General features: G+C 32.6%; 1 protein-coding gene across 1 annotated transcript in view; it reads right to left on the bottom strand.

The window, feature by feature from the left end:
* The window catches only part of LOC142973746 (sodium- and chloride-dependent glycine transporter 1-like), a 28,404-nt gene extending 4,383 nt beyond the window's left edge, over positions 1–24,021 (bottom strand). Inside the window, exons 1-8 of the mRNA XM_076115734.1 lie at positions 23,904–24,021; positions 18,146–18,302; positions 16,849–17,127; positions 15,743–15,959; positions 11,383–11,497; positions 9,307–9,486; positions 7,374–7,563; positions 1,817–2,016 (exon numbers count right to left, since the gene is read on the bottom strand). Of these exons, the coding sequence (XP_075971849.1) occupies positions 1,817–2,016; positions 7,374–7,563; positions 9,307–9,486; positions 11,383–11,497; positions 15,743–15,959; positions 16,849–17,127; positions 18,146–18,302; positions 23,904–23,933 (1,368 nt within the window). The 5' untranslated portion in view covers positions 23,934–24,021. The remainder of the gene's footprint in view (positions 1–1,816; positions 2,017–7,373; positions 7,564–9,306; positions 9,487–11,382; positions 11,498–15,742; positions 15,960–16,848; positions 17,128–18,145; positions 18,303–23,903) is intronic.
* Positions 24,022–24,982: the final 961 nt, after the last annotated feature.

Genomic DNA, 24,982 nt, shown 5'->3' with positions numbered 1-24,982 from the left:
GTTATGACATTTTTGAATCTTCTGCAAGTCTTTTTAGTTTCACTATATACATACTTTTTAGTTCTTACATAATAATATGTCAATGGGGCAATGTCAATCTCATAATTATATGAGTTATTATCATTTCATAATAATAACCCATATAAATTGGTTATTATTATGAAATCATAAACTTGTAGTCGTACTGAAACCAAATCATTTTAGGTCAAAATTATGAGAGAAACAGAGTACAACAAAATATACAACAAAATACTGGCGTTGAATAATATACAATTATTGAATTTTTAAATTGAAAGCTTTTTTCCATTTGATAAATAAAAAAGCTCTTCACAAATCCAATTTTCTTAAATAGCATAATTATATAATGTGATGCTATTTTTTTGTATATGGTAACAGAAAAATGAAATGCTCATGCATCATTAATTTACGTCTCATATCTTTTCCAGTGGCGTCGACATAATCCGGTGTCGTTGACTGATTAAAATCTTAATATGTTCATTATTACAAATAGTACCTACAAACATAATATTAGATAAAACACTGCCACGTGCGTTACGCACGTACTCCATACACAATCAAAGAAATCTTGATTGTTACGCAACTATTACTATGAGATTGATATGAACGTATAAAACGTTTTCATTTTATAATCAACGTACGAAAGTAATCAACTCTTAGAACAATGAAACAGCTGTACCTCGATTCTCTACTACTATCGACTACCGAAAACCGAACTGTCATCGAGAAATTCTGTATGAAAATCTGATCAGCGCCTCTGATAGGTGTCGTAGGAAACATTTTGGCAGTACATTCTAAATGTCAAATGTCGATAGCTAGCCGGTTGTCGGTAGTCGATAGTTGTACAGAATCGCGGTACTGTTCTTTTACGTCTTGATTCTGTATTTCATTTTTAAAGTTGGTAATACATTCATAGATGGTCTTGTAACGAACTAGTGCTAGCACTTATAAGTAACGTATTGTATTTTTTTAAAATTTGTAAGCTAGCTACAAGTCCCTACGATAGTCCTGGCAGAAATAACAAGACGATGTCCAAAGTCTCATACAGAAGCTTCTGTTAGAAAATTCTTGTCATTGATCAAAATTTTTGAATATCTATTTCGGTAAAGACTTTCACTATTATTATGTAAATACAAATTTGGGGCTTTGCTGCATGTATACACAAAAAAGCTAGTTGGGCCCATGCTAACGAAAAATAAGGACAAGCACGATAATTTATCACAAGTACGAACAGTCAAACATGGAGATATCAAAAGTAGATTATCACAAAGTATTATGATCTTCAATATTGCTCCAGTGGTTTAATACCTTCACCATCGACAGCTCATAAATCGGTATTGATCTCACACAATAAAACGGATAGCGGTTTCAGGTGACGATTTAGTCGTAAACGCTTTTATTGTGCATCATAGCAGACCTTTACGTGGGAGTAGACTTAGTAATATGAAAGTACTGGATGACGAACGTGATGTTATTGATATTATTATGTCTGCTTTTGTTCTGGTTATCTATCTATATTAATAAAAATTAATCACCTAAATGGATGTACGCGCATAACTACAACTGCCCTAAATTGTATACAACTCACTGATGTAAAAATATCAGAATTCACACGGTAATGGTAAATAAAATGGTACTTTTAATACCCGGACAAAAATTTATTTAAAAGTTGAATTCTTTGATTTATTACTTACTTTTTAAAAAGAAGTTTCCAGTTCTATTAGAAATATAACTTTAAGTTTCAATGACTCATCCATTTATCCAGTTAAACATAACATAAAAAGGCATTGCAACATACCCTCCAGTAATTCTTCCTGAGCCGTGGCCACCTGTCTACAATAGCTGTGTTGATGGCTTCAATACCAGCGAACTGACTTCCCAGACCGAGGATGAACAGCATGAAGAAGAACATGATAGACCAGAGCCGGGAGACAGGCATCTGAAGGAGGGCTTCTGGGTATGTGACGAAGGCAAGACCTGGACCTTGCTCAGCCACATCTGGAAAGGAAATAAATATTGAATCATTGTTTAAGAATATGACGTTTTTAGCAGCCCTAGCTTGGTTGGTCAGAGGATTTTTTTAGTAACAGTACCTTGGTCATATTCTGTGTCATTGATTTTTAATCAACGAGAACTTTTTGTCGGTACAGTGTTATTCACTTGTACACAGATACAGTAGCGCAATTCTCTACAGTCGGTACTGTCGAGTATCGAGAGTTTGACATATAAAATGTACTGCCAATATAGTTTCTACGGAGCCCGCTAGAGGGGCTGATCAGATTTTCGTGCGAAATTTCTAGATAGCTAGCCGGTTGTCGACTTCAGAATAATAATGTGTGTCTTTCGTGTAAGGTATTTAAAAAATCCGTAAGACTTACTTTGGAGCACACTATACGAGTTAATAGACAGTTGCCTGAAGAATGTTATTTTCTATTAGTGCATTGAAATAGTTACAATATGGATTATTTTATGGAACTATTAGTATCTACTAATAGTTCCACAAAAAAAGACAAGTTTGCGGTTCAAAAGCAATAAAAAATGAAATTCATTTCATATCTTATTACAACAAAAACTTTTCTGCTTGTTTCATAAATACAAAATTGAAGCAAAAATACGATGTGACGTGTACATTATTTGTACACAGTATTGATAGGTCTAAACACGGCCTCGGAACCGGTCAGGAAATCCAATAATGTTGATTTATTTAATATTGGCCAGTATTTTGGGTGAGACCGAAGTAAATTGGTGTTTGTTGCTATGTTTTTCTTTATATAGGTACTTTTTTGTATTGATTGTTTATGTATATGTTTTAACTATCGTAAATGTTTTTTTTTATTAGAATTTTAGCTTTTGAATAGCTTAGTTGTTTGTGTATTAATTTAAATTAAAAGTTATTTAAAAAAAAACTTTCATTCGATTTTTTTATCAGTCGTGTGTGAATGACATGAAATAAATAATAAATGAAATGTACTTCACCTACATTTTAAAGTAATAAACATGACATTTTAAAATAATATGTCGCAATAAAACTGAAATATTAATGCAATAAAATGTCGAAATATTTTTTTATCTATGGTAAATGCATGATAAAAATAATTTATAGACACGTGACGTCACATCGAAAACACGTTTAATCTCGCAAAGCATCACGATTATCGGCTCAGCATTTTAGGATAAAATGTTGCACATATAACGAATATCTTGCTTATCGCAAATCTGTCCGAATTCAGGCAGCTTAAACGTTATCAATATGAGAATAATAAAAAAAACATGGAGTGTAGTGAAGTGTTAATAATTCACGAAATAAGTACAATGTCAACATTATTATTTGTTATCGTGATAACAGCGTGGTTTGCCGCGACGCGAACAGCAATAAAAACTCTTTATCGATAGACGAATAGTAATTAGAAGATAGTGATTTACAGCAAACACGAGCGCTACCAAATTGTGAGCTCAATGTTAAGCAATGTTGACGAGGTCATGTTTACTGATGGTTAGTTATACAATATTTTCCAAAGTGCGTTACAACCAAATTTTATGTTTTCTATACTTTATAGTCATTGAATAAAAAGCTGAATCAATTAGGATGTCATTCGACAGATTTTTGTGAATCTTTAGAAAAAACCTACAAACGTGCATAAAAATAAAATGTATTTATACAAAATACACAAATAATGAGACAAAATAATGCGCCCAAAGCAGTTCAGCAGATTACCTAAATCCTTCTAGTAAGTAATTTTAGTAAGTATGTATATTCGAATTAAAAATTACATCCAACTACGTTAGAACACAAAAGCTTTGTTCCGAAGAAAACACAGCTAGTTTACAAACCAAACAAAGCGGGGAAACTTAGCCGAAACGCTATCGAAACCACAGCGCGGCTGGCTGAAATATTTACAGTTTAATCAATCCATTATCTTGCAACCGAAACACAAACAGTGTGCATTCGTAACATAGTGAAATCAACAGCCGGAGTGATCGAGAGCTCGAACAATCGGAGTTTGTTTTTAAACTAGGTTTACTTACTACGGTTTACTTTTGGGGAGCAACATATATATAGCAACGCTTTGTTTTATCAAAGATCGGGATGATATTACTATAAACGTGTTTTTTCTGTATTTATGTTGGACTTAACATATTATTTGAAGCTGCACGTTTGTGATAAATTGCCTGTAAACAAAATACTGTTTGCAATATTTCGCTCATTTGTTTGTTTTGGTCGTAACTGTGGGCTTGAGATGGTCTATACTACAATTACTGAACCTAACATTAGTCCAGCATCCAGTTTATTTGAAACCTACCTATTACTTTTAGTTTAGACAACTAGCATCACTGACTGGTATTACGAGGTAGCATTTGTTGATATAAATATTAAACTAGAATTTTTTTTCCTAGTTAGGTATATATTTTCCTACGATTCCAGGATCCAATTTAGATATAAAATTCTGTGAATATATACTGACAAAACTACTTTTATTATTACATAGGTAAATTATTACATATATTACTTAGTATAAAAAAAGCCAACATTTTCGTTAGGTTTGCTTTAAAAACATTTTGTCGCGTAACCGTGTCACCAAAAAAATGTGTCTGTATTTTGTTATGAAAAATTGACAAAATATGGAAAAGCTTTAAAAAATATTGCATATATTTTTTATATTCTACGGTTCTTTGTAAAATATGTTGATACAATGAATAACTGCTGTTGAAAAGAGTTAGGTGCCTAGGGAATTGCTCAGCAATATTCTATAACAATATATGTACCTATTACAAGAAGTCTTAACACTAACTTTATTTAATTTTTTTTTCATAAAATAGTGGACTTGAATACAGTGCGTGTAAGTAATCTTTAATTTCCTACAATATCGACAACAACTGTAAAACATTGTAGTATGAAAAATCTTCCACTGATTTGTAAAGATTGCTTGTGAAATGACACAGCAAAACATTCACGAACCACAAAATGGCATCAAAACAATTCAATCGTTAAGACTTTTTGTATTTATAGAACATTATTTATGGACATAAGCGTTATTATTCCGTCATAATGAATGTATTGCCGCATAATTGGACAATAAACGGCTATCGTAATTGTCAATCAATAAATAGCTGCTGATTATCTTGTAGATATTAATGTAGGTTATTGACAATTATTTATAGTAATCAGCCTTTAAATAAAATGGTACTTGATTATTTTGTTTATATTGCATGAATAGGGTTAATTAGTTGCCTACCAGTCAAATTAAGTACTTTCTTTGAAATGTTAAAAACACATTTTAGTATAGAAATGCGACATAGTGATGTCACTATGTCATATTTTCGTTGGTATCAAATGAGTATCTAATAAAATGTTATAGTCTGTAATAATTACAATTCCAACATTTCATATTTACGAGAAAGTCTACATATTCTGAGCATTTTAGATGAACCTTTTACGAGTACGAGTTAAATATTTTTTTGTCAACTACCCTATTGAGTATAATACCTATAGTAGTATATTTTTCAGCCTACAGTATTAAGGAAGATAGCTGCTACAGTAAACAGATATTATAAGTTAAAGTCTATCTTGATTTTTGGAGCAGAAATGACTTAGGCTACATGTTACCAATTCAGTTTTTGCTTGCACTGCAATGTATTTGATCAATAAGCTATGATATAATAACTAAAAAATGCAAATAGCGAGGTACTTAGGAGATTTTTTGAAACTATTATCAGTATCATAAATATACACCTGAAGATGTATTCGATACGGAAAGAAACAAAGCCGCTATTTATAGTTGATTCACATAGCTTATATATCAACTAGTTAAAGTGATTCCCCGAACGAACACTCGCAGGAAATCATCTTATCAATATTCCAAAAGCAATATATTTTCATGTTATTTATGACTACATGTTTTTACACTTTGTATTTATATTATAAGCGGCTTTTTAAATAGCATTAGTATTAATCTTTTTATTATTGAATTTGTATTTTATTTTCTTTTCAATAGTGATTATTATAAACCTCTAGAAGCCTAAATTAAGTACTTATTGCGGCGGTAGCTTTAATTACAAGGCTACCAGTTTAAAGATTTATTGCAGCCTGTAAATACAATTATATTATAGAGATTTAAAATGCACCAATTTTTATTATCAGTTTCTGTTCTTTCGTCTAATCAAATAAATGTAACCCATTCTTTTCCCACTGTTGTTCAAGGATTTCCTCCCGGAATGAGAGAAGGGTTAGGCCTTCCGTCTTCCACGCTTGCTAAGTGCGGATTTGGGACTTCGCGTATCTACAATTTGGCTTACCTTAAAGAACAGTTGCTGGATTTTCTACCCTGTCGTCTATCGACAATCGGCTAGCTATTAAGAAATGTTATATTAAAATCTCATCAGCGCCTCTAACGAGCATTGTAGGAACTATTTTGGCAGTACATTTTAAATGTCAAAACTTTGACACTCGATTGTAACGACTGTAGATAATCATGGTACAGGGTAAAATAACTCTTAGACAGAGTTTTCCCTTCATGCTGTTTTGCGTACCATCAATGTAAGTGATAGTTTCCATAGTACAATTGATACCTAAAACTATTGTCTACTTTAAAAACAAAAGGAAAAAAATCCAAACAACGTTTTTATGTCAATGACAGTTTCAATTATCCACATTCAATGTATCGTTCAGCTAATTAGCTGCATCCCATTAAACAAAGGGCTCAATACAAGCTTTTGAAAACAGCATGAGACTTTTCAAGCATTGTTTTACGTACAATACACTTTTCGCATTCAATAAACAGAGCAATAATAGATTAATCTAATAGCATTGTACAGTTGCATATTGGAGTGGGCCGAGTATTGTTTGCGCTCGGGCCGCGCGTGTTTGCACCCCTGCGGCAATCCAGAGCTCGGATTAATCAACTTGAGCTAATCGTTAACATGCAAAAAGCTTTTTTTGCTCGTTTTAATGGCTGATGGCTCGTTAATTTCATTTCGGTGATTTTTTGTGGCATATTTTTTAGTTTTTGAATCTAGATTTATTTTTCATTTCAATTTTTAAAGCTTAATTTAGACTAAGGCTATATTCTGTCCAGTAGGGGACAGTAATGGGTTATTCATATTGTATGTATTTTTGACTATTGTTTATTGTATCTTGATTACTTTCGTCACCAAAATATTACGCAATCCTGAACAATTTCATAACACATTTCTGTTATAAATTTAAGTCATTTACTTCCATACCAACATTCATTTTAAACACGAGTTCAGTTTATTATTTTGTAGCTTTTTTCAGAAAGACGCCGACGACAAACAGCACGATTCAATCACGATTTCAATCATAATAAAACAAAAGCAATATTTAAAGAGACACTCACCATCAACACTAACCCCCATCAGCTGAGCTTGGAACCCGAGCACCGAGAAGATGACAAACCCAGCATAAATCGACGTGGCGAAGTTTGTCAGACTGACGAACACCGCGTCGAAATGACAGTTGTTCGTGAACTTGTTGTATGACGCGAGAGTAACTAGAGAACCGCAGCCCACACCGAAGGAGTAGAAGATCTAGGGGAAGAAGAAAAAGAATAAGAGGATGATGTTGTTCATTTTGATGGTTATACTTTTGAAGATGGCGTATTTGAAGGTGATGGTTATGAAGATGAGTTACTTGTAAGAAATGGATAGTCAGTCGTAAAGGATAAAGAAAATTCGAATGAAAGTAGTTGGAAATAAAAAAAAAATAGTGAGTGAAGAGCAATCTCAAATAGTAGCAAAAAATTGGTTACTTTGGAAATTCTAAATAATACTTACAATAATTTGCGTTAAAATATACGTGATATGTTTAAAAAATACTCAAATACTTGGCAAAGCTTTGACCAACACATATTTTACAAAAAAGTATGTCAATGCTTCAAAAATGTCGATTGAATAGGTAAACAAAAAGCGTGATTTTCAAATAAACGTTAGTCACAACAACCCTGCATTTGTTTTCAAACAAACTAAATATGAAAACAAACAAGTGATTTTGTCGCGTCCAACCTTTGTGTTTTGCGTGAGTGCCAAATTGAATTTTCCTATTTTAATTCGCGTACGAGTACACTCGTTTTGTGTTCTCTTATATTTTTTACTAACTTTCACGTGAATACGAGATTTTGCGCAAAACAAAAAGCGAATACCGAATGTTACTTTGCAAGTTATTTTTGTGCGGTCAGTTTGAAACGTGACAGACATCTCCATATTTGAAACGTGCACTTCAAAACTAAAACTTAAAAAAACTGTATCAATTTTACTGTGTATTTTTATGAAATAATGCCTAGAAAAATGACAAAGCGACTAACTTTTGTGCGAAGTCTATTATAAAAAACAAACAGCGATTTAAATAGCAGTTTAAGTAATAATTATCTTTCATAAAATATATCGATGTTAAAATCGTTCTACGTAAACATTAAAAACAGTCTGGAAACTTTTTAATTAAGAATCCGAAAGCTTGTGGCCTAGAAAAATATAAATGGACGTTACCCCAAGTTTTTAGATAATTAGCCACCGTGTTTACTTATTCAAGAAATAATGGAGCCATTACAGACAAAATGGTTTCCGATGTGGCGATTTCTTTAAAAGATTGATGTTTGTTGTTTCAGAGTTGAAATTTTAATTGCAACCTAAATAGCTTTTATTCAGTAATCTCTTTATACCGGAGTTTAGTCAAAGCCGATAACTTTTTCAGTTAAAATTTTTGCCAACATTTTTGCGGTAAGTGAATTATGTGTGGCCATTTTTGATGTCGATCTCTTTGGATTAGATGAAAGCTCTTTAATATTTTAAGCGCTTTTAGATTTAGTTTCGGTAAATTGGTTTAGTTCCAAAATATTCGGAGTATGTTTATATAAAGATATTCAACTAAAATAAAGCTTTAGATTACTTTGACTACGTAATGGCACATATTTTAGTTACTTTTAGATAATACTACGCATGCCAGACAACTATATTCTAGTAATATCACAAAATAATTGCTATATAGAGAACGCCACAAAAAAACGATATATCCCGTAAAATGAAGCCAAACTAATAGAAACACCACCCCATAATCTTCTATATAATAAAAATTAATTGCTGTTCGTTAGTCTCGTTAAAACTCGAAATCGGCTGGACAGATTTGGCTAATTTTGGTCTTGAACTATTTGTAGAAGTCCAGAAAAGGTGTAAAAGGTGAATAATTTTGAAAATGCGCGATAATATATAAAAACAAGAAAGCGTGAGCCGGGCTGCGCGGGTCTGCTAGTAGACAATAAAAGTTTAAAGTCATCTTACCTGTGACGCAGCGTCTCCCCAAACTCGAGCCTGCAAAAGAATCTCCCAGTCAGGAGTGAGGTAGAACAGAATTCCCTCTCCAGCACCATCCAGGGTAACACCTCGAACCAGCAGTGCAGTCAACATCACGTAAGGGAATAGGGCAGTGAAGTATACTACTTTACCAGCGGATTGGACTCCCTGTTGAAAAGTAAAAAGGTTGGAATTGTTTATTGCAAATTTTGCATATGAATGATACTTTTTAGGTTAAAGCAGATTACGAGTCGATTTCACGTCCGTTAATGTGCTAATGTGTAATATAAACTCTATTATTTAGCAAAAAGATACATTGGCCTTTCATACTGAGGCCATGTTTTATTTAAAATCATTTTTCGCATAAAAATGCTACTATTTTCGAATTTTGCGCTGTTCTATTAATTAAATGAGAATCAGTACCTACTGATAAATTTTGTTAAAACATGAATTGCTTTCAAAGTATTTATTCGAAGTAAAAACAGGTAAAAAAAAACGTGTGATACACTTTATGTCTGTGGCAGTTTTTATTTCAATATGTATATTGATCTCAATACACAATCTTATTAAAATTCTATTATGTAGATTACTATCGGTAGGCATAATAATATTATATAACCTCATGTATGAATGAATCATGAATCAATGCAGAAAGGTATAAGTCATTTTATTAATGACTAGTGGCGGCTCGCTTCTTCGACTTCAGTCATTTTCCCGTTTCCACAACATATTTAGCTGTTCCACTCCTTGTAATCAAAGCGTTATCGCTTTTTATTTAATTATCTACCTCTTATGTCTATACTTCTATGACATGTGAATTAAGCAAAGGAAGTATTTAAGGATCGTACCTTTGGTCTCTACCTAACACTATGGACACATGGTCTGATATCAGCTATGCATGTATGTCGAATCCGTAGTTCCTGAGATTAGGAACAAACATACTCTTCGGCTTTAATTTATTAGTATGCGTAGATCTTTATTCAATTATATCATTAATATGTCGTGCAACTTGACAAGATAAATGGAAACTAGATTTACTCTAGTTTTTCTTGACTAGATTATAATTATTATCGTATTTTACCTAAGATTGACATTCCAGAAGTATGAATATATTAATTTTAATAATAAGGAAAACTTGAACTGCCATGATATTATTGTTTACAACATATTTTCTATCTGTGTTTTTAAACTTTCATGTAACTTTTCAATAGAATAAACTATTATGAATGCCGGTAGTTTTTATTTCAGTTTGTACAATATCTTGTTGAAATATCATATTTTTAGAAATACGAAATTTATTTATGTTTATGGAGCTGATTATGTTGTATATGTAAAAGGCAGTTATAACTCTTATCAAAGGACTTAACATGCCACGTCGGCAAACTTCGGGTTGGGGACTTTACATGCCCTCAAGAAATGCATTAAGTATTTTTTAGGCATGCAAGGTTACCCATCTTAAGGAAAACGTACGTTTCAACTCCATTTTCTCGTTTTCTTTGAATAAGACACTACATGAAGGTGTTTGCCATTCGGTCAGTTGATCCGGGAGGTTAATTGTGTCCCCGAGCGGTATAATTACTGTTCAAGAAATCTATTGGGAATACACTCGTATGGATAAGAATGTTTCGAACAACACTGCATTGTTTTCAGTATGCTATGTTGAACAATGAGTGGAAATAATGAGCTAAATTACGCTTTGTGTTTCTAAACTCTCGATGTTTTAGAGGAAGGTGATTTAATTGAAGTACTTACATTTTTATGACATTGTAGCTACCACTTTGTATAGTTTTTATTATTTTGAAATGTTTTATTCGAGTAGTATTTTGTGCGGTAGGGCATTTTTCAGACTATTTTCACCTTTTTTTTCGGTAGAGCATAAAATTAGATAACAACAACAAATTAACAACAAATTAGATAAAGACACAATGTCTTTATCTAATTTGGCCAGTAAATGTCATTTTTGGTTATTCTATCAATAGGAGTACCTATCACTAAATGGTAAGTTAGGTTATTTCGATTTAATGTCTTTGAATTAAAAAAAAACATGCAATAGTTTATATTTACCTTGATAACACATAAGAACGCGATGAACCAGGATAGTGCCAGACAGCCGACCAAGTGCCATTGGATAGTACCCCACTCCTCCCACGTAGCATCACCTCGACCCAACACACGTTCACTGGAAAAAAGGCTCATATTAGCATGCTCCAACGGTGAAGGAAAACATCGTGAGGAAACCTTGCATGCCTAAAATATGTTTAAAAAAACATTTATTGAGGTGCAAAGTCCCCGACCCGCAGCGTGGTGGACTCAAGGCCTAACCCCTCCCTCATTACGGGAGTAGACCCTTGCCCAGCAGTGGGACATAAAATATTTTTTTATTAATTTATTTATTAGGTTCCAGAAGTCAAATGAGATCTTATAATACTTATAGTACTTGAGCTCGGGAGCTATACCCTACACTTAATGCTATCGAGTATTGAGAGTTTGACATTTAAAATTTACCTCCTGCAAAATAGTTCATACGGCATCCGCTAGGAGCGCTGATCAGATTTTCATACACTTTTTTGTAAGCTTACCGTTTATCGATAGTAGTAAGAAATTGACCCTCAGTTCTTGGGGTTTACATATTTTTAAATAATTAGGAAATATATAAATGAAATTTAGAGAATTACTAATGGCGAACTCACGAGCAAGCAATTATTTGGCAATAGCAGTTTTAGAAAACGTTTGATAGCGCGATCTCCTTTTACAGTTTTATTTTCCAAAGTAAAAAAGTGAATAAAATAATCTAAATGACTATGCAACGAGATCATTGTAAGACTGGTTTTATTGTTAGTTAGAAAAATAATGCATTTATCTATGTAGGTGACCGTGAACATTATTATGTACCTATTGTAATAAACGGACTTATGTATATTTAAGAATAACATATTTTTCGCCCGGAGTTTGTTATCATGCCCAGTAAATGACAATAGGCTCGTCACCTATTACATGTGACCTATTAAATGTGGAAGGTAGGTGTATTTCATACACCTCTGCCGAAATCTTAGTGTTATAATTCATACAATATTGTACTAGTGACAATATAATAATATGAAAAAGAATATGTATTTCATTAGTATTCGCCGATACCTGACACGTGTTCAGTTCATTAAACTTTATTCGATAGTAAATAAGACAGAAAAAATGTTTTATATGACATTGACAAAGGTAAAGTTATGGAATGTGCGTTATAAAACAAAGAATCTTAGAGTCTACTTCATCGACGGCGATCTCACCATGGCCTAATTTATAAGTAAAAAGTATTTTTTAACACACAACCAATTTATTGAAGTAAGTACGTAAGTGTGTACCGGTTGTTAACCAAATGTCACTTTATCGCGGTCTATTATACTCAAAAGTGAGGAGCGGTGTATGAAGTATTTGGTGAACTTCATACACCGCTTCTCCGTCTTGCCATTTGCAATGTTATTCTTAAGTAACAGGGGCGAGCATTTTGCCACTTACCGGGCACACTACTAAACTCAGGTTTACACGGAGAGTACTATTTAGAAACATTCAAATATAAATTAGAATAGATCAATAGCACTTTGCCCGACAGTGGCTTTCACATAATATACCTAATAAAACCTAGTTATTTTCAAATCAGCTTGTAACCTATCAATGTTGACTTAATTAATCATATACAACAAGAATGTTTAAGCAACAAGCTTCTATTTATACGTGCAAAGTTTAAAATAAACATTCTAAGGTACATCATCTCTAATACGATTAAGCAATATCAAATATACCTTTAACGATATACTAAGTATAGCTATACATATTGTCCTCCAAACTTTGCCCAAGTCTAATATTTTAGAAGGCAAACTTCGGTAATTATGAACGTCAAACACAGGGTATAAATACAATGCCTAATCGACGTTTGTTTATCGAGATTACCGCAAGACTTGTGAAGACTTTGATTATAAAACTTCAAGTGTGTAAATTAATTGTAGTTAGTATATTTTGTTCGACTTTTGTACCAGCGCGATTCTGTACACTGTACAGTCGGTACTGTGGAGTATCAAATTTTTTACATTTAGAATATACTGCCAAAATATTTCCTACGACACCCGTCAGAGGCGCTGATCAGTAGCTCAATTCTTTATTACTATCAACTACCGACAACCGAGCTGTCATCGAGAAATTTTGTATGAAAATCTGATCAGCGCCTCTGACGGGCGTAGTAGAAACTTTTTTGGCAGTACATTCTAAATGTCAAAATGTCGATAGCTAGCCGATTGTCGGTAGTCGATAGTGGTAGAGAATCGAGGTACCGATTTTCATACAAAATTTCTTGATAACAGGTCGGTGGTCGGTTGTTGGTGTTGTTGTATAGTAGTATCGAGAATGAGAGAGAATCAAGCTACTGAAGGTAAAGGAAATGTAAGTCGTAATGTCAATTAGTTACATTGATTTGATATAATACAATGTGGTTAACATTTGGTTGACACCGATAATTTATAGATGTTATTAATTTTTCTTGGATGATTGTCATGTAACATTCTCATAATTACGTAGTTTTGATGAACTGGATAATTTTTGTAGCTAATGACTGTTTTTTATACTGATATGCAAAACCAAATTATTGTGTTTTTTACAATCAGTACTTTCGAGTATCGAGCGCATTCATTCCACATTACAAATTGAACGGAAAATATCTTACGGAATACGCAAAAATGTTCGATAACTGGCGATAGTCGATGCTGATCGAATATATTTTATAAAAAGTATGTTTAAAATAAATATAGAAAGATTGATATAGCAACTCGATAACAATACGTAAGTAATCACCCCCAGTGCGAAGTCACCTCAACTATTACGTCGAAAATTTACTTTAAGCCCAAGTAAAGATAGATTAATATAATTATCCACAGTTGATAATGCACATTGACCTAAGTACATACAGATAAAATTGTTAATTCATATAGAAATATTATCAAAAGGATTAAAAAGCAATGCTGTTATCTTCAGCTTGCAATATATCGAAATTCTAATTAAGTGAGTCATACAAAGTTTTTCCGTTAATTTGATATCGATAAAAAAGAGAGTAAAGTCCAAAATCAAATTTATTAATTGTGGTATATTGCCGGATTCCTTAATTTCCGGATTCCTTTGTTATTGGTTAATTGCAATACTATTATCGGAAAATTTATTTCTGGCAGTATCAACACCTTAGTAGAGAGCTCGCACGACTTTGTATAGCTCCGTCGGCTGCACATTAAGTACATAAGAAAATCCCTACTAAATGGATTTTTTATATCTCCTTTTTGACTTAAATAACTTACCGATAATCATGTATGTTATGAATATAAATTTAGAAACTCATCATGAGTCAATAAGCCTATACTGATATAATTGTATAGACTTATACAATATTTTGTAAATGCATATGCGCTAATCGCATCATCATTCGCGCATCAATCGCGCATTATTTTATATTACAATAATTTAAAGACACATCATGACTCAGTAAGTCTATAGTGATATAATTAAACAACTAAGATATCACTTTGTTAATCCACACTTGCTAATCTACGAAAATAGCCTCTTGTTAGCTTACTTTCTCTAAAAAATTTTACGGGCGAAGTCGTTCCTACGGATCGCTAGCTTATATTATATGTCCTTCATAGATATAAAACGACAATTGATATACAAATATTCGATACCATGTGGGAATTTGTAGTTTCCATAATTTTAATCGAAATCTGATAAACAAATAATTATCAATCGTCAATCATTGGCTGTTGACTGATTGTAAAGGTTACAATTGATAAGTGATAATTATTTTCGAAATACTTGCAATATAAGTGATAAGGAGTACTTGTGTTAATTTATGATAAGTAGATAATAGATTTGGCAATGTAACTGAAGTGTCTTATATATTTTCATCGATGTAAATTGACGAATCACTTTTACTATTTATTTTGTGACTTTAGTTTGTCATGTGACTGAAAATAATGATAAGTTGTAATATGATTACTGAAAGTGAAATGCGCTAGTGTGGTAGACTTAATACCTAATCCTTTGCATCCTGAATAAGATTAGGTATTATCGCATTCCAAAACAGTGCATGAATGTGACTAGCGCAATCGATTAAATCACGTATGAGCAATAATAATAATTGGAGCATATCGACGGTCTATAGTGTATCCGACTTGTGGCTTGTGGCCCTGGATTAGAACTATGTGTGCAATTTTGTGTGTATAACTTAAGACATTTGGACAATCCAGAAAACTTTTTCATGAAAAACTGACCAGCACCTCCAGGATGTTTTGTAGGAACTATTTTAGCAGTACATTTTAAATGTCAAACTTTTAATACTCGACTGTACCGACTGTAAAGAATCGTGCTACATACAGATCAATAAATCAAAACTTACTTATAATATTCTTCAGAAGCCAAGGTCCTGGTGACGTTGGTATACCATGGGACAGTCTCGGTTCCGTTCAAGCAGTACAAGCCGTTGTAGGGCTCAAAGCCGGTGTCAATGCAGATATCTCCGATGGCAACACATCGTCGTAAGTAGTAGGTGAGGTCAGTGACCGCTCCTGTGTTGTTCTCCCTGCATAGTCGGTCGTATTCACCGCTGTAGCAGACTAAAAAGAAGACAAAGGTAAATTCCTCCTACGTGAAGTTCCATTGCCTCTGTGGCGCAGCGGTTTAGGTCACCACCCCGATACCACTGCGTCGGGAGGTCGCGGGTTCGATTCCCACAAGGAACAATTATTTTTGCGATCCACAAATAATTGTGTGGTTGTATATTTGTAAAAGTCCCCGCGACACAATAGCAATTCTTAGTGCGGGAGTTGTTAAAAAAAATCCGTCCATTTAATGTAAATAGTTTTGTTTAATAAATAATGTATTTTTATGACCGTTGTAAATAATCATCAATCTTTAATCTTACTGAGGATAAGTTTCGCGAAAGATGTATTCAGATCAAGCTGTAAAAATATGTAGCAGAGAAAACAAAATAGCTAGTTTCTGCTAGATATTTCTTTTCGTTCGAGAACTATGAATATATAAAAAAAACATTTTTTGATAAGAAATACAAAAAGTTAAATATCATATATTTGAATTTGGATGGAAAGTAATCTTGGCTGTTCATTAAAAACTTATCGTATAGTTTCAAAATCTAATTTGTTTTTTGAACTTTGTTAAGGTGAATCAAATGCATTCAAAGTAAAAGTCAATTTATTTTCTGCAGTACATCTAATTTTATAGTTCAACGAATTGCGTTTAACTTATCATAGTAGTTGAACCTTTATAAACAGCATGTAAAAAATGGAAAACTACATATATGCTATACTAAGATCATACGTTTCAATACTAAGAAATATTAGTACATTTTACCAGAAATTGATCATTATCACTCTAGTGAATGTCATACGAGATTTAAGTTTACTCAAATGCACGGATGTATGCTATCGGACACATGCGAAACACAAACAAAACTTAAGTTACGATCATTTCAAAAATTATACTTACATTGACTGTTGAAATCGTTCTCACAAGATCCCCAATCCATGCGCCCAGCAATGGACACGATCGTATAGAACAGCGACCACGCCACTACCAGCATGTAGTAAATAGAAATAATACTAATTACGACTAGCGTACAGTATCCTAGACCACTGAAGAAGGGAGATATGGCTGCGAAAGCTTCTAAAGGTCCAATGCCAGTGTATTGGCCGATGTACAACTCAAGGTAGAAGATTGGAAGACCAATACCAAGTAACATGATGAAGAATGGTATTAAGAAGGCACCTGGAACAAAAGGTGAACGTTAAAGCCCAGTTTCACGGCTTATAACTACGTTATGGATAACTTATACCATAGATAAAATGGTTGCAAATGTATGGAAAAACCATCCGATATTTATTCATCATCATATCGTATATTTAGTGGTCAAAGTTGTTCAAGCACCTCGAAGGCTTTTGACGTAGCTTAACGACTGTTATCTATAGACAACAACCGGGACCGACTCTTTACGTGTTCTCCAAAGCACGGAGACCCCAAATTGAAATACCACCACGCCATGTTTTGCTTAACCCACAGATCGTCAATCGACCGGCGAGAACAAAATATTTTAAATCAAGATAAGCTATAATTAAATTTATTATAATGATGACTTTTTTATTCGGTAGGTAATTTTGCTTATTTCGCCACTAACGGATGCATGCTATCGAATAGATAAATAGGTTTTACAATCAGCTTTTTCTAACTTCATAACGATCCGATTTTTGCCGGATAGAGTATCTGTTAGATGTTAGATAATTAATGTATCGATGATAATTATATCAAAGATAACAAAAAAATTCAAATACCTAGTGCAGATGGGACGATGACTAAGTAAATTCCGGAAATATCAGTAGCGCGATTCACTACCACTATCGACTATCGAAAACCGGCTAGCTGTCGAGAAAATTCGATCAGCGCCTCAATCGGATGGTGTAGGAACTATTTTTGCAGTACAATTTAAACGTCAAAATCTCGATAAGCGATGGTTCCGACTGTATCGAAATGTATTACAGTAGCGCGATTTGCTACACTCTGTGGTTATGGTTTGACATTACAAATGACTCGAAAAAAAATTGTTCTTAGAAAATACGGAAGTGAATTGTTTCGTTTATTCGCAAAAAAAATATCGATAGTAATTGCACGGTCGATACTGCTATGAAACCGAAAAATGAGTGCAAAAGAACAGGGATGGCTTGTGAGGAAAGAAGGAAAAGTAATCCGTTATTAAGGAAGAAAATGATGAAGCAAGTTATTAATTACTTACCACCGCCATTCCTATAACATAGGTAAGGGAATCTCCACACGTTTCCTAGACCGACGGCATATCCTAGACAAGCTAGGACGAACTCTACTGGTCTATCCCATTTTGCTCTGTCAGGGGTGTCGTCTCGTTCAACCGGCTGTTTTTCGTTGGTCTCGGACTGTAACAGAAGAAATTAAAATAATAAATTCCATAACTATTTCATAAAGAGGTTAATTAATATAGTTTTGATTGGCTGATTTCGACTACAGTATCGATTGAAGGTAAGCATGTTAATAAAAATGTAATAACACAATTAAAAGACGTTGAAAATGTTAATACATAAAAGACAAATCTGTGATATTATGTTTTTTTTATTCCTGCTTATCGTTGCATATTTATGTTTAAGCCTCATTACTTTATAAAACATATATTATGTGACAACCGAACTCACTGTTGTTTAAAATTATACAATAAACTTTTCACATAGAAGCCTCATCATCAATTTTACAAAATATAAAACAAGAAAAAGCACCAAAGATTTATCACAAGTCGGAAAGTTTCAAGAAAGCGGAACCAAAAATTAATGAACAGGAGGCAGCTTTGAAACAAATTCGATTTAACGTCAATAGGTACCCATTTATCCGTAGAACAACTTTCAACCTGTTCTATCGCTAATCCAATAATACCTCCCGAACTGCCTTTCTTGTAAACTCTCGGTTAATGTATTCCAAAACTGGTGTCTTAGTTTTGTAATTACCAATAAAGTAATTACACAAACTTTGTGCGGACGCGAAAATCGGGAAGTGTTCTCAAACTTAATCCCTTCAAACAAGGAAATAATCGTTCTCATTTAAATGTAAATTCTCTGGATTGTGACGAGATCTTGAATGTAGTCTCGAGTTTTCGATACGCTTTTCCACTGTTCAAATAATATTATGCAGGGGCTGGCATTATTCACAGAACTAAAGGCTAACTTCTTACCCACATACTTTATGTTTATTACGTGGAACGAACAGTTTGCATTTTACTATGTTTGTTGTTGCGAAACGATCTTTCTTCGGATCATCAAGCCGAGATTTGTGATTTATCTTTTTAGATGGATGTAATATTGCCATTATTTATTCACTCACGCGGAAGCTGCAGTTTTGTCTTTAAGTATTTTTATGTTATTTTTGTTTAGAAACACAAATACACACCACGTTTCTAACGTCTTTTTATTCTATATCCTAGCATTATCAATTAAATGTCCGTTCATTACCAAAGCAGTGAGTGTTATGTGATTGCAAGAACGTCAATGAGTTGAGACTCATGAATCATTTCATCAATTAATCAATTTCCGTAATGGTAAGAACCATTTATCTATTATATTGCAATTAATATGTAATTAAAATTTACTTTTTAGGAAATCACAGATGAATAACAATGTGGGAAGTAGGTTTCGTAACAATTAATTTAGGACAATTTTACCTGCGTACTGTAATTAACGATGTTTGGGATACGAAATAGAATTAGTATTTGTAATATTCCACAGAATAATCAATTAAAAATAACATGTAATTAAAGGCCTACTTTGCCATCACCAGTAACTTTACTTAAGAAATCTTTTTGACGAAATTAATCTCTGTACATTATCTCTCAAAGATCATTTCTATTACTGATACATCTTAACAGGAAACTTAACTTTAAAAACTCAGCCAATAGAACAACTTTATGATGAACCAAATACTTCGCAATCACACTATTGAAACGACCAAAGAGCGTCGACCTTATTCATTGACACAGAGTTCACAAAACTTTACCTGATAACTAAACATGTGAAGCGATGCGAACCTGTTAAATTGCACCCACAAAGTTAAGTTGAGTTCCCATCCCAACAAGGAAGTGTATTGACTGCAGTTTGTATAAGCACACACATTTAAATCATCCATATGATTGAGTAGCTATTTTAAAAAGTATCGTTTGACTTGGAAAAGGTTTACATGACTTCTATGAATTGAAAAGCAGCATTGATTATAGCTAAATAACTGATTAAAAATTGGAAATTACTGATATTTTGGGTCGCAAGAGCTAAACAATTAGTCTTTGAGATTAAAATATAGATTAACAAAATACTTACTTGTTCCGAGGAAATTTGTAAGCATACGAAGTCGCTGGCAGGAGATCGTGAGTTTATATTATAGTTTAGCAAATAAATATTTTTACTCTCGATTGTTTAAGTAGATAGGGTCACGGACAGTAGGGAGTGTTTTTTATCGTCTTAGCATTCCATCATTGCAATTAAGGCAGTCTATACCATCGAGTCGTACTTTTGTTGACGACCCGTTGTTGTAGTATCAATGCTTAGTTTCACTCAAACTTTGGTTGTTATGACTTTCATGGCGCGTAGTTTGCGACTAGTACTACAGGTTTTAGGATATTTGTGTTTGCTTGTATAATTGAAATTATCATTCAGATTATCTACAGTTGGATATGTCTCAATCCTGGGTGTTTTATAGATTCAATCGATAGTAGAATAATCTTTAATACGACGCTGCCATACAAATGTTACATTTGTTAAATTTATATTTTTCTTCCTTCGGCTTACATAAGTTGTAACTGTCTCTCTCTGTCTCCTGATCTATAGGATACATCTGAAGAGTGTGTTTGTGTGTTTGTTTGGATGCGCTTATCTCAGAAACCGTTCGTTGGTAAAAAAACACTTGTTGTGGAAGCTATATGTATAACATCACGTTACGTATGTGGAGCAGTAACAAAAAATGAAAACGGTTTAACTAAATTCTATATACTCAAATAAGTTGCGGGGGCCGCTGGTATTTAATACACTTACAAAGAATTTCAATAATTTATTCGAACTTTATCAAAAATATTAATTTTCAGCATCAATTTATTTCCAATTACTTCAACTGAAAATATAATGAAAGTAAAACACATAACTTCGTTAAAGCAAAGGGCGATGTCATTTACATGATAAATTATGCGGCCATGTTTTAATTTAATTTCAAATATTAAATCAGTGAATTTAAATATCAAAGAAATTCTCAACCATTTTGTCGTAAAATGAAGTATTATTTTAAAGAGACTTTAAGTATTGATGTGTAATTGAATTGAAATTATATCTATTTTAATCATTCATTTTCTTTGTAACGAACAAAAGGTTTGAGTTATTTTTGTAGCCATTCCATATAGTAAGATATATTTTGGTTTCTTCAAGTCTGAAATTTTAAAATATTTATATTTGTCTACATTCATTATTTTATTCAGGTTTTAAGTTTGATTCCCAAACGGAACAATGATTTGTGCAATCTACAAATATTTGTTTCGGGTCTGATCGTTTTTTGTATCCATAGTTTGTATGTTTCTAAAAGACCCCGCGACACAACGCAATTTTTAGATCGGGAGATTTTTTTAATAGACAGACAGAATAAAGAATTAAAACAAACTATCAGACGTTCTTTTCCCTTGGCACGCAAACAAAGTCAATGATTACATCACCAAATTCACACAACAAACATTAAATACCATTTTGTCAATTGCAACAATGACGGTAAATTTACCTCTATCGTGTGAAATTATTAACCGAATGCATAAACACATGTTTCCGCAGTTTTAACATATTCTGACACACTGAGTTTGACCCGAAAAAGGCACAAGGCTACTCGTTATGTTTGACTGTTTTCAAAACCTGTTTATAGTATTTTTGAGTACTTATTTGAAATACTTGGGAAAATTATGATGTTGAAGGATCTTGACATAAGATATGCTCAAAGGTGACTCGGGTATCGTTTGAGAAAATAAGGTTTTAGGTGATCTTAGCTCAATCTTAATTTTTCGTCAAAAGTTAGCAGCTTTTGCTTTGAAGATTAATTGATAAAAATCAAATTATTTCAAAATTTAGGTCATATTATTATGTTGACACATAATATGAGAGTCGTTGACTGACTGCTACGAAAGGGGTAGAACTTTATGAGAAGAACTAGTACATATACATCATCACAAACTTAATAATTTACTCTTACTACTAATTTATGATAGTTATTATTCATTTGTATAAAACTAAAAATACCCTTTCCTATCTATTACATTCTATAAACTAATCAAAATTCTATAAAAGACATCAAGCATTAAAATAGCATAAAACTTAATACAAATCTGCCGTAACTAAGCCGTAAGTGAATAATCTTATTAAAATGCTTAGTAAAATTGTACATAGACGGATAATTAGGGCTTGATTGTGAGATAAAGCTTGAAACGACGATATCAAATCGATTATCCCTCAAAATATCAAGCCGTTTGAATGACAAGGGCGACTGGGTGCTGTGATTAAATAGGTCATTGCGTGATTGTTTACACGTAATTACTTGTCACCAATAGCACGTGCAATACTATTCGAAAAAGTATTAAAATATTAACGATATAAACTCTGATTTGTACACATAATATTATAATGTAACGTCTTAAACGCGAAATGCGCGAAAACGCGAAAACTGGAAATGAAGGTAAGAATACTTTATTAAAAGTAAGTGAATAAAAGAAATTTAATAAAATTAAGATATTGTATTGTATTTTTTGAACGACGTAAGTAAACTATTGTAATGTTGTATTTTAAGTTTAGTTTGACTTAAATGTCAATTTATTTATTAAAGTTTAAGTTCATTCACCTTATAGAAGCCTGCCGTCTATAATACGATATTTAAAACCGATAAAATATTGTACTTCTATTTTTAATCAAAACTGTATTTACAAAACTGTAATCAGTTGAATAAAAACTGACTGAACGTCTTATTAAATTGACGGTATTGCATTATGTTATGTATGTATTTCTATTCCACATAATGTGCACTTTGAATAATTACAATTGCGAACTCGTTTGTAAATATAAACGTGCCAATACAATTTCTTGTTATGTAAACAAAACACAAGTTTTTTAATAATAATATGTTAATATTTTTCTTTCAAATCCAATCACTGGCATATTATTAATATTATGTCATACTACATGGTAACATCACACGCGAAGAATATTAGACTATGTTAAGGATTTTTGTTCCTTAATTGATCATATTAATTATTTATTAAAGAAGTCACACCAGTTTTAACCAAAAGTAAGAAAATCTGTAACTATTAAGTTATTGTATAGTTGTAAGAAAACTTGTTGCCATATACCGTTTCATCAAACTTCAGTAAACATGATCAAAACTCTACTACATACTGCTTATTGAAAACATTCCAAGAGAAAGCGGCAAAATCCGATACTACTCTTATCGATCTAAGTGTCGAACCTGGGTGACCACTCGTATCCTCGACCAGCGTTAATTGATAAAAAATAATAATATAATAATATGTTTTGTATAATCTTTATTAAAAAAGAACTATTAGTAAATACGTGTGCTATTGTTTCAAAAAAAATTTAAAGAGAAAACAATTAAGTGTGTTTCTGTGTTTGGCAACTAATTAATTAGCACTAAACAGATCTCGACCAAAATGTAGTGTGCACCTATGTAAGTGCAAATTTGTTTGTAAAATAATAATTGTATATTGTTTCCTTTAACCTCATTTGGTAAATAGAAATCATGTTTGGTGTACTATTTTCCTTAACTTCATAATAAATTGTTCATAAAAAAATTATCTTGACCATAATAATATTTACAAAAAAAAACTATAAATATCACACTAAATAATAATAAAAAACACTATTCAATTTAAAAACACCGGCACAATCACGACATAAACAAAAACCGGAATCACCGAAAACCGTAAAAATAAAATCACTAAGACTTGCCTTATTCATGGCGTAGTCCCCTGCCACCATTTCAAAAAAACGAACTTAAACGGTTTTTAAAACACACACACACGCTCTGTCCATACGATTCGCTCACGACTACTGGCCCTCTAGATCTAATGCGACTGAAATAATATGGGCAAAATACTGGCCTTATCTTCAGATTCGTACGATATCGAAATGACGATAAAGTTTATTAAAAAATAATTGTGTAGAAGATTCGGTTGGAACTAGTTTTTTATTTTACAAGACTTGAAAGAAATCTGGTGAAAAATACTAAGCAAAAACCGCGACTTCTTCTCTATAATCTGTAGCGCGGATTCCTACAGTTGCGTACTAACAAGTGTCGAGAATTTGACATTTAAAATGCAGTTCTGTAGGACAAGATGTATGGATGTAAATGAAACGATGAAAGTTTGTAAGGATCGTACCAAGTGGCGCCCTTTGGTCCCTGCCTAGCTTTCGAAACAGCAGAAAAATGTATATTCATTATCAATATAAGTTCGCCCAGATTACGTCATTGTACGTACTTTTTGTATAATTTCTGCCACGCTGAAATATAAATAACAAAATATGGGTTTTAGGTAAAATAATAAAAATATTGTATTCTAATAGGTACACAGTAGTACACACATATGGGAAACCCCGCACGTAAATGGAGACGAAATGAACAAAATGTTGTTTATTGTAGTACGAATTATAACACTACAGGTAAACAATAACTTCGCAGAATATTACAGGAAGGAAAGAAGTTTAATGTAATGATCTTAGTAATAACGATCTTACTGTCCATCAAATGCTATAAATACACATTATTTAATACCATCGAGACAAAAAAAGTCATATTTGAATAAAAGACTGTATTAAACGCGTATATATTTCATTTCAATTACATCTGCCAGACAAACGGCATTTGTGTTTTTTGTGTGTCATGATCATTACAAGATTGAAGATCTAGGACCTTTGTTTCTTTTCTCGGAAACTGCACGTTTATAATCAAAAGTATAACTTAGTTACCTGTTGTAAGTTATTTCATCAGTCGAAAGTCAAAAGAAAATTTAATAGTGACACTTCTAAAT

This window comes from Anticarsia gemmatalis, chromosome 6 (genome assembly GCF_050436995.1).
Source record: "Anticarsia gemmatalis isolate Benzon Research Colony breed Stoneville strain chromosome 6, ilAntGemm2 primary, whole genome shotgun sequence".
Lineage (NCBI taxonomy): Eukaryota > Metazoa > Arthropoda > Insecta > Lepidoptera > Erebidae > Anticarsia > Anticarsia gemmatalis.
Note: the sequence above shows the minus strand (reverse complement) of the source record. Positions and strands in the feature narration are given on the sequence as shown.